The sequence below is a fragment of the Babylonia areolata genome, chromosome 12 (assembly GCF_041734735.1).
Source record: "Babylonia areolata isolate BAREFJ2019XMU chromosome 12, ASM4173473v1, whole genome shotgun sequence".
Taxonomy (NCBI): Eukaryota; Metazoa; Mollusca; class Gastropoda; order Neogastropoda; family Buccinidae; genus Babylonia; species Babylonia areolata.
The window spans coordinates 4,525,242-4,536,847 of NC_134887.1; the positions used below are offsets into that span (position 1 = coordinate 4,525,242).

At 46.3% G+C, this 11,606-nt stretch overlaps 1 protein-coding gene across 1 annotated transcript in view; it reads right to left on the bottom strand.

Moving 5' to 3' along the window:
• Window positions 1-872: 872 nt before the first annotated feature.
• The window catches only part of LOC143288243 (uncharacterized), an 11,734-nt gene continuing 1,000 nt past the window's right edge, over window positions 873-11,606 (bottom strand). The window contains exons 2-6 of the mRNA XM_076596592.1: window positions 8,925-9,104; window positions 7,716-7,982; window positions 5,954-6,207; window positions 1,490-1,759; window positions 873-1,315 (exon numbers count right to left, since the gene is read on the bottom strand). Of these exons, the coding sequence (XP_076452707.1) occupies window positions 873-1,315; window positions 1,490-1,759; window positions 5,954-6,207; window positions 7,716-7,982; window positions 8,925-9,104 (1,414 nt within the window). The remainder of the gene's footprint in view (window positions 1,316-1,489; window positions 1,760-5,953; window positions 6,208-7,715; window positions 7,983-8,924; window positions 9,105-11,606) is intronic.

Genomic DNA, 11,606 nt, shown 5'->3' on the forward strand with positions numbered 1-11,606 from the left:
GACACTTGCAGTGTTGGTCAGGTAATTAGAGCAACACACCCAAAGACGCATCCTTGAAGCGGATGACACTCGACTGTGTGGTCCCAGTCTCCCCATTTAAGCCCACAGCACACTCAACTCTGGGTAGGAGCCGGCCACGGGCCGAAAAACCCACCTCCGCTTAATTCAAATATGACCGAGTCCTACATTGTGAAGAATATTCTTTACAAATAGTATCCATGTTTTTTTTGTCTGGTTGGTTCATCATTGACGTATAGACCTTTTTGATATGGCTATCATCATGTGCATCCAGAATATGAGCCCAGTGGCCAAGAACTCTGCATGCAATATGAATTCCAATTGGAGATCTGCCCAAGTGTGTGTGTGTGTGTGTGTGTGTGTGTGTGTGTGTGTGTGTCTGTGGTCATAAATTTAATTTTATAGGGAGTTATGTTTGTACGAATCTGTGTGTATTGCACGAGAGCGTTTCTGCTCAGCCTGCGTTGAATGATACCCCCCCCCCTTCCCCCCACGCCTTCACTTTACAAAGAAAAAAGGGGAGGGGCGGGGGGTGGTTGGGAGGAGGAGGGGGGGCAGGCCCTTTCCCAACACCCCACCCCCATTTTTCAAGTCTCTAAGGGGAGTGGTAGTGCTGGGCGGGTGACTGTGTCTCTAGTGGTTTCAATGTATTGGCACTGCACATATCATATAGAGTTGAGGCATAATCGATAGACGATTGAATAAAGGCATGATAAAATTGTTTTCGTGCTTTAATATCCAAAAGTTTTTTGTTTTTCGTTTTAATTAATTTTTGAGAGCTAGAGGGGGCGTCGGGTGGGGGGCGGGGCGGGGAGGGGGGGGGATCCCACTGGATTTTTGTTCAGTATATTGCCTTAACCACTCGGCCACGACGACTGCTCTGAAGTCATCGATGCGACGCACTCTGCAGCTATGGAGGTGGAGGAGAAGGAGGAGGAGGATGGGGGAGCATCACAATCAGGGGAGTCGCCGTCGAACCAGACCCCCCTCTGAAAGGACCACGCCGAGAACAGACCTCCGGCGTCCAGCAGCAATTCCCGATACCTCCCGTCCCCGCCGACATCCCGAAACACCGCCCTCAATGACAACCTCGTCGTCTTGTCGACGGCTGCCAGCAGCAGCCCGCGAGACCCCAGCGGTCTGGCCACCAGAACGCTATCGTTGGCCGTTCTGTGCAGCCGTGCCCGAAGACGGTTCAGCCTGAGCAGCAGCCCAGTGCCCCGGACCTCGCTCACGATGGCATCTCCGAGCAGTCTGTTGCCGTAGGAACCGGTGTAGGCCTCAGTGTCAGCGCCACCTCTCTCAACAATGATCCCACAGTCAGAGTTAGGAGGAGGAGGGGGAGGAAGAGAAGGAGAATAAGGAGGAGGAGGGGGAGGAGGAGGAGAAGAAGGAAGAGGAGAAGGAGGAGGAGGAGGAAGAGGAGAAGGAGGAGCAGAGGAGGAGGCAGGCTTGGTGGTGGTGGTGGGACTAAGAAGCCAAGGTTCTGGGAAACTGCAGGCGGTTTCAGCGGTGAGCCAGGGGCTGAGGCCCAGGAGAAGGTCGGCGATGTAATAGAAGATGGCCTTCACCGTGTTCTTGTAGTCCGACCCGTTGATAGCGATGAAGACGCCCGTGCCGAGGTCGGGAAAAAGCGCCAGGAGGGAGTGGTAGCCGGGGAACAGACCAGGGTGGTGCACCAGGTGGTATCCTGAAGACAGAAGATCAGTTGGTTTATTGACAGACCACACCAGTGTGTATCCTGAAGACACAGGATCAGTTGGTTTATTGACAGACCACACTTGTGTGTATCCTGAAGACACAGGATCAGTTGGTTTATTGACAGACCACACCAGTGTGTATCCTGAAGACACAGGATCAGTTGGTTTATTGACAGACCACACCAGTGTGTATCCTGGAGACACAGGATCAGTGGGTTTATTGACAGACCACACCAGTGTGTATCCTGAACACACAGGACCAGTTGGTTTATTGACAGACCACACTTGTGTGTATCCTGAAGACAGAAGACCAGTTGGTTTATTTACAGACCACACCAGTGTGTATCCTGAAGACACAGGATCAGTTGGTTTATTTACAGACCACACTTGTGTGTATCCTGAAGACAGAAGATCAGTTCGTTTATTGATAGACCACACCAGTGTGTATCCTGGAGACACAGGATCAGTTGGTTTATTGACAGACAAGACCAGTGTGTATCCTGAAGACACAGGACCAGTTGGTTTATTTACAGACCACACTTGTGTGTATCCTGAAGACAGAAGATCAGTTGGTTTATTGACAGACCACACCAGTGTGTATCCTGAAGACACAGGATCAGTTGGTTTATTTACAGACCACACCGGTGTGTATCCTGAAGACACAGGATCAGTTGGTTTATTGACAGACCACACCGGTGTGTATCCTGAAGACACAGGATCAGTTGGTTTATTGACAGACCACACCAGTGTGTATCCTGAACACACAGGATCAGTTGGTTTATTGACAGACAAGACCAGTGTGTATCCTGAAGACAGAGGATCAGTTGGTTTATTGACAGACCTCACCAGTGTGTATCCTGAAGACAGAAGATCAGTTGGTTTATTGACAGACCTCACCAGTGTGTATCCTGAAGACAGATCAGTTGGTTTATTGACAGACCACACCAGTGTGTATCCTGGAGACACAGGATCAGTTGGTTTATTGACAGACCACACTTGTGTGTATCCTGAAGACACAGGATCAGTTGGTTTATTGACAGACCACACCAGTGTGTATCCTGAAGACACAGGACCAGTTGGTTTATTGACAGACAAGACCAGTGTGTATCCTGAAGACAGAAGATCAGTTGGTTTATTGACAGACCACACCAGTGTGTATCCTGAACACACAGGACCAGTTGGTTTATTGACAGACAAGACCAGTGTGTATCCTGAAGACACAGGATCAGTTCCTGATTTTCTTATCGATAAGGAGGTGTAAGCGAATTTCAGTATTTTGGTCTGAATCTTAACTACAATATTAAGATGCCCAGCGTGATTTATACGACCTTGCTTTGAGAGCAGCGTTTGCACACATGGGGAACAGAAACCAACTAAATCTTCATGTCAATCTAATAATTGACTTATTTGATTAAACAATTCTACCTGTACTAGTATTATGGTTGTGAAGTCTTTGGGTTTAATATATTCGATATCATGGAAAAAATTGCAACTGAATAGTACAAACTCGTTCTGAAACTAACACACTCCATCCCATCTTTTATGGTATTTGGTGAAACTGGGAAATGTTCTGAGTGGTAGCATTTTGGCTTACAGATGTCTCTTCAGTTTATACAATACTAACACCTATCACAACCAATACCTGAAAAGTATTCAGACTATCTTGAATGAAATCGGATTAATCAGTTTTTCCTTGAACCAGCACAGTTCCATTGTACATTCCACATGGTTTAAAAAGAAAGTTATGTGCGGTGTAAAAGAGCAGTTTTTGCAAGATTCGTATCTACATGTAGATTACGAAACCATGCTTGTTAATTACAAGATGTTGAAACCAACGTTTGTTCAAGATGCTTATTTCACAGTGTTACCAAATATTTATGTAATTGAGTCAGCAAAATTTATAACAACAAGCAACGCATTGCTTGTTAATAAACAGCGTTTCAACAATTTACAAAGAAATGAAAGAATTTGTGATAACTGTTCAACAAATCATATTGCTGATGCGTTTCAGTTTTTGTACCCCCCTCCCCCCACAATTTAGGACACTGATACATCCACAGGGGGACTATTTAGGACACTGATACATCCACCAGGGGACGATTTAGGACACTGATACATCCACCAGGAGACGATTTAGGACACTGATACATCCACCGGGAGACGATTTAGGACACTGATACATCCACCAGGGGATGATTTAGGACACTGATACATCCACAGGGGGACGATTTAGGACACTGATACATCCACCATGGGACGATTTAGGATACTGATACATCCACCAGGAGACGATTTAGGACACTGATACATCCACCGGGAGACGATTTAGGACACTGATACATTCACCGGGGGATGATTTAGGACACTGATACATCCACCATGGGATGATTTAGGATACTGATACATTCACCGGGGGATGATTTAGGACACTGATACATCCACCATGGGATGATTTAGGATACTGATACATCCACCGGGGGATGTTTTAGGACACTGATACATCCACCGGGGGATGATTTAGGACACTGATACATCCACCGGGGGACGATTTAGGACACTGATACATCCACCGGGGGATGATTTAGGACACTGATACATCCACCGGGGGACGATTTAGGACACTGATACATCCACCATGGGATGATTTAGGATACTGATACATCCACCGGGGGATGATTTAGGACACTGATACATCCACCATGGGATGATTTAGGACACTGATACATCCACCATGGGATGATTTAGGACACTGATACATCCACCATGGGATGTTTTAGGACACTGATACATCCACCGGGGGATGATTTAGGACACTGATACATCCACCGGGGGACGATTTAGGACACTGATACATCCACAGGGGTCGATTTAGGACACTGATACATCCACCATGGGATGATTTAGGATACTGATACATTCACCGGGGGATGATTTAGGACACTGATACATCCACCATGGGATGATTTAGGACACTGATACATCCACAGGGGTCGATTTAGGACACTGATACATCCACCATGGGATGATTTAGGACACATACATCCACAGGGGGATGATTTAGGACACTGATACATCCACCATGGGATGATTTAGGACACATACATCCACAGGGGGATGATTTAGGACACTGATACATCCACAGGGGTCGATTTAGGACACTGATACATCCACCATGGGATGATTTAGGACACTGATACATCCACCGGAAGACGATTTAGGACACTGATACATCCACCATGGGATGATTTAGGACACTGATACATCCACCATGGGATGATTTAGGACACTGATACATCCACCGGGAGACGATTTAGGACACTGATACATCCACCGGGGGACGATTTAGGACACTGATACATCCACCGGGGGACGATTTAGGACACTGATACATCCACCGGGGGACGATTTAGGACACTGATACATCCACCATGGGACGATTTAGGACACTGATACATCCACCGGGGGACGATTTAGGACACTGATACATCCACCGGGGGACGATTTAGGACACTGATACATCCACCATGGGACGATTTAGGACACTGACACATCCACCATGGGACGATTTAGGACACTGATACTCCCACCATGGGACGATTTAGGACACTGATACATCCACCAGGGGACGATTTAGGACACTGATACATCCACCAGGAGACGATTTAGGACACTGATACATCCACCGGGGGACGATTTAGGACACTGATACATCCACCGGGGGACGATTTAGGACACTGATACATCCACCAGGGGACGATTTAGGACACTGATACATCCACCGGGGGACGATTTAGGACACTGATACATCCACCGGGGGACGATTTAGGACACTGATACATCCACCCGGTGACGATTCAGGACACTGATACATCCACCGGGGGACGATTCAGGACACTGATACTTTCACCGGGGGACGATTTAGGACACTGATACATCCACCATGGGACGATTTAGGACATTGCTACATCCACCATGGGATGATTTAGGACACTGATACATCCACTGGGGGACGATTTAGGACACTGATACATCCACCGGGGGACGATTTAGGACACTGATACATCCACCGGGGGACGATTTAGGACACTGATACATCCACTGGGGGACGATTCAGGACACTGATACAGCCACCGGGGGACGATTTAGGACACTGATACGCCGGAAGATCTACGAAAAAGGGGAGTGGTGGGAGGTGGGAGGCGATATGGGACGTTACACCAGGTCCTAATACTTGCCTCTGTACTGAGCGATGAACCAAGCGAAACCGTAACCCAGGTCGGCGTAAGACGCCGGAAACCGAGGTTTGTTCAGGAACTGGACATGGGGTGGGGTCGGCAGGATGCGAGGCGTCTGCATGTCCGTGACGCAGCTCTCTGGCAGCACTCTGGTGCCGTCTGGCGCCACGCCTCGGCCGAGGAGCACGTGCATCCACAGAGACATGTCGTCTGCCGACGTCACCAGTCCTCCGCATATTTGAGACATACGGTCGCTACGAGAGAGACAAGACAGACAGACAGACAGACACGTTGTTAATGTTTTGGTTGTTTTTGGTCTATCTGTGTACCTGTCTGTCTGTCTGCCTTGCCTTTATCTATCTATCTATCTATCTGTCTGTCTGTCTGTCTGTCTGTCTATCTATCTATCTATCTATCTGTATCTGCCTTGATATCTGACTTAACTGATATCATACATGTTTTATGTATGTATATGTCAGTTCTGGTTAATCAGGTGACTTTCCATTTTGAAAACATAAGGGAAATGTTATAATGAAGTATTTAAATATCAACACCAGACAATTAAAGCAATCTTCTTGGCAGACCTGTACTTTTTTTTCACCAGAAAGGTATGTGCAAAAGATTGACGTGTAATGTGTCAACGCCCCCTGTGAGTGCCTGAAATAAACTTCTTTACTTTCCTTGCCTTGTCTTGGATGTTAGAGCGAACGTCAAGATGTCTTGGATGTTAGAGCGAACGTCAAGATGTCTTGGATGTTCAGAACTACACATTTAGTGCATCACTTTTCAGCTTTCAAATAATCATTCCACACTCCTTCCACACAAAATCTACAGTGATCAGTTCTGTTAACTGCTAACAGATTTGGAAACAGTCTAGAAATTTGATTAGCTTCAGTTTCATTTTCAATTTCTCAAAGAGGCGTCACTGCGTTCGGACAAATCCATATTCGACACAACAGTTTAGCTAGGCAGATGCCTGAACAGCATCATAACCCAACGCACTTGGTTAGGCCTTGAGTGTATTCATATTACTATATTTGTGTACGCATTGGAAGGGATTTCTGCTGTAGAATTTTGCCAGAGGATAACGCTCTTGTTGCCATGGGTTCTTTTTCAGTGCGCCATGGGCGTGCTGCACATGGGACCTCGTGTTAATTGTCTTTCCAAATGATTAGATGCTCAGTTTGATTTTCCAGGCAAACTTTGGAGAAAGGGCGAATGCGGGATTCGAATCCAGACCCTCACGGAGTCTCTGTATTGGCTGATAAGCGTCTGAACCATTCTGCCACCTTCCTCCTTTTTTTTTTTTTGCTGCCCCATCATCTGCACCGTTTCAGTGGCATTACTCCCACGCCGCTCATTTGGATTACCCAATACACGGCCACACCCAAGTTCGTCCGTCGCAGTTCCAGCGTCGGCAGTCCACAGGGAACCATCGATGTTAGGTCGCCAGGAGGCCACACACCAGAGGAGACCCTGCACTGCCGCTGAGTCACTTCGGTGGTGTTCAGTGGTGCCTGTTCTGTTTTAACGTACTTAGGACACCACCTACTAAGCCCCCTACTAACGACAATAATGGCTTAGTCGCGGAGCCAGACTGAGTGAGCGTCCCTCCCAGAGTGGAGACCGCCACCACGTCCCTCAAACAACAGCCACCCATGAATCTGCCGACACTGACGACATTGACAGGACTCACCCCAAGCACGGAAGCCTTCCTCCTTTAATTATCTAGAATACAGGAATGTGCTTTTACTCTCCTTACTCTCCAAAAATGCTGTCCAAAGGCGTGGGTTTGTCTCCAAATTTCAGATGTCCCGTCGCTACGGTATCGTTTGACTGCGTCCTCGAAGCCTGGGTGAATGTTTTTGTGCGCAGCATCCCCATTGGTTGAAGCAAGCGCGTGTGCAGTAGCTCCTCCCACGAGGCTCCGCCCAACACTTCCGCGACACGCCCAGCCAGGGTGTACATCCAGTTGTTGTAGACAAAACCACCACGGAAGGCAGTGGATAACGGCAGGTGTCGAATTCTCCTGAAAGCAAAAGCAGAATGTATAAATTTGTATTACTCTTTTTGTCACAACAAATTTCTCTTCTTCCTACCTGCAATTTTATTCTACAGAATTTTGCCAGAGACAACCCTTTTGTTGCCGTGGGTTCTTTTACGTGCACGAAATGCATGCTGCAAGCGGGACCTCGGTTTATCGTCTCATCCGAATGACTAGCGTCCAGACCACCACTCAAGGTCTAGTGGAGGGGGAGAAAATTCTGGCGACTGCTGGTGTGATTCGAACCAGTGCGCTCAGATTCTCTCGCTTCCTAGGTGTATGCGTTACCTCTGGGCCATCACTCCACATAGATAAGTGCAACGACCCCGTGGTCTGAACTTTGACCTTCTGACGCCCATGGTCTGCGAAACCAAACCAAACCAAAACAGAACAAAACAAAGACACCAAAACAAACCAAACCAAACCAAACCAAAACAAAACCAAACCAAACCAAACCGAACCCAAACCCAAACCAAACCAAACCAAACCAAACCAAAACCAAAACCAAACCAAACCAAACCAAACCAAACCAAAACCAAACCAAAACCAAACCAAACCAAACCCAAACCAAACCAAACCAAACCAAACCCAAACCAAACCAAACCAAAACCAAAACCAAACCAAACCAAACCAAACCAAAACCAAACCAAAACCAAACCAAACCAAACCCAAACCAAACCAAACCAAACCAAAACCAAACCAAAACCAACCAAACCAAACCAAAACCAAAACCAAACCAAACCAAACCAAACCAAACCAAACCAAACCAAAACCAAACCAAATCAAACCAAAACCAAACCAAACCAAACCAGAACAAAACAAAGACACCAAAACCAAACCAAAACAAAACAAACCAAACCAAACTAAAACCAAACCAAACCAAAACAAAACAAAGCAAACCTGAAGACGAACAACCATACAACTGACTTTTCAAACAAAGCCGAAGTCATCGTGTCGGGAAAACCAGCCATGAACGGCAGATTGGAGGCACACAGACCCGTGCGATGCGTCAGAAGGTCCGTCAAGGTCACGTGCTTGGTGACGTAGTCGTCAGCCAGTCTGAAGTCCGGCCCCAATATGGCCGACAGAGGCGTCTCCCAGGATAGTCTGGTACAGGGGTGAAGGGTTTTGTGAACGGCGTCTTTGACAACGTGAGGAGAGTTTTCATTATTATTCTGTTTTATCATTCATTTTTGCTGTGTGTGTGTGTGTGTGTGTGTGTGTGTGTGTGTGTGCGCGCGCGCGTGCGTGCGTGCGTGCGTGTCTGTGTGTGTGTGTGTGCGCGCGCGTGCATGTGTGTGTGCATATGTGTGTGTGTGTATATGTGTGTGTGAGTGGAGTTGTGGGAAGCGTCGGACGAAGACAGACGCAGGAAGTGACGCTCTTTTTTGAAAGAGGAATTGAAATGGTTGTGTCAAATCAGAACCTTGTTGGTCAAAACGCGCAGGAAGTTTCAACAACACCAACACCAACAGTATTATCATCACTTATCTGAGAAGCTCGGGAGAACAATAAAACGAACGAAGTTGAAACATGGAAAATGGTTCGATGTTTTGACAAAAACTGAAATGATATCGACACTCCATTAATTTTTTTGAAAACCAGAGCTCGACGGGTCGATGGTTTGTTCCCGTCGACTGTTCCCGTCAGCGGCGTTACAACAACACAGAAGATCAACGTAATACCATCGCCCACGTCGACATCTTGTCTCTACACGGCACGACTAGAAAATGGTACAAGAAACCGAAAAAGATCGTCGTTCATGGTCGCTATTACTCACGCATGTCTATCGCGAAACTACCTGCAATGCCATCCCACAATTTGTCACCTGAGTAGCCATCTGCATCAGTAGCGGAGCTCCAAGAACATCACTCGAGGAGGTCATTGCTGGTACGGAGGGAAATCCATTCTCACAGCTGATTTAGCAAAACGTCTTTAAAAAAAATCGACAAGGTGACAAGCAAAGAAAACCTCTTTGCAAAGACTGAGAGATTGAAAGAACAGTTGCAGCAGAGACAGAGAGATTGAAAGAACAGTTGCAGCAGAGACAGAGAGATTAAAAGAACAGTTGCAACAGAGACAGAGAGATTGAAAGAACAGTTGCAGCAGAGACAGAGATTGAAAGAACAGTTGCAGCAGAGACAGAGATTGAAAGAACAGTTGCAGCAGAGACAGAGATTGAAAGAACACTTGCAACAGAGACAGAGAGATTGAAAGAACAGTTGCAGCAGAGACAGAGATTGAAAGAACAGTTGCAGCAGAGACAGAGATTGAAAGAACAGTTGCAGCAGAGACAGAGAGATTGAAAGAACAGTTGCAGCAGAGACAGAGATTGAAAGAACAGTTGCAGCAGAGACAGAGACTGAAAGAACAGTTGCAGCAGAGACAGAGATTGAAAGAACAGTTGCAACAGAGACAGACATTGAAAGAACAGTTGCAGCAGAGACAGAGAGATTGAAAGAACAGTTGCAGCAGAGACAGAGATTGAAAGAACAGTTGCAACAGAGACAGAGAGATTGAAAGAACAGTTGCAGCAGAGACAGAGACTGAAAGAACAGTTGCAGCAGAGACAGAGACTAAAAGTACAGTTGCAGCAGAGACAGAGACTGAAAGAACAGTTGCAGCAGAGACAGAGAGATTGAAAGAACAGTTGCAACAAAAACAGAGATTGAAAGAGCAGTTGTAGCAGAGACAGAGATTGAAAGAACAGTTGCAGCAGAGGCAGAGAGATTGAAAGAACAGTTGCAGCAGAGACAGAGATTGAAAGAACAGTTGCAGCAGAGACAGAGACTGAAAGAACAGTTGCAGCAGAGACAGAGAGATTGAAAGAACAGTTGCAGCAGAGACAGAGACTGAAAGAACAGTTGCAGCAGAGACAGAGAGATTGAAAGAACAGTTGCAGCAGAGACAGAGATTGAAAGAACAGTTGCAGCAGAGTGAGAGCCAGCAACAGAAGGAAGTGTGCAAGGAAATCACTTACAGTCGCAAAGAGAAGAAATTGGAATCATTTTCTGGTGATCACAGGAAGGATGATGGAGAAGAATGCAAAATCGCCAACACTACCACATGTGCAACATTGTACATCAGTCATAGAACACGGATGTTCAGTGGTGGACTCAGTCATCTCCATGAACATGATCATGGTTGTTATCATTTTAGGATTTTATGTGCGTGTTTGCGAAATTTAATACTTGAACAATAATTATGTTCCTATTATGTATGTACCTTATGTTTTCACACCTTTTCAGACCTTTTATGCATCCCCCCTGTCCCAAATGTACGCATCACATGTTACTGTCACTGAACAAAAAGGGATATATATATATATATATATATATATATATATATATATATATATATATATGCGTGTTCTGTCTCTCTCTCTGTCTGTCTCTGTCTGTCTCTGTCTGTCTGTCTCTGTCTCTGTCTCTCTCTCTCTCTCTGTGTCTCTGTCTCTGCCTCACTCTCTCATTAGTGTGTTGGAGTTACGCGAAAGTCAGGCATCTGTTGTTTTTTTAAAGTCACACACACACACACACACACACACACACACACACACACGTGCGCTCTCGCGCGCACACACACACACACACACATATGTATATATAT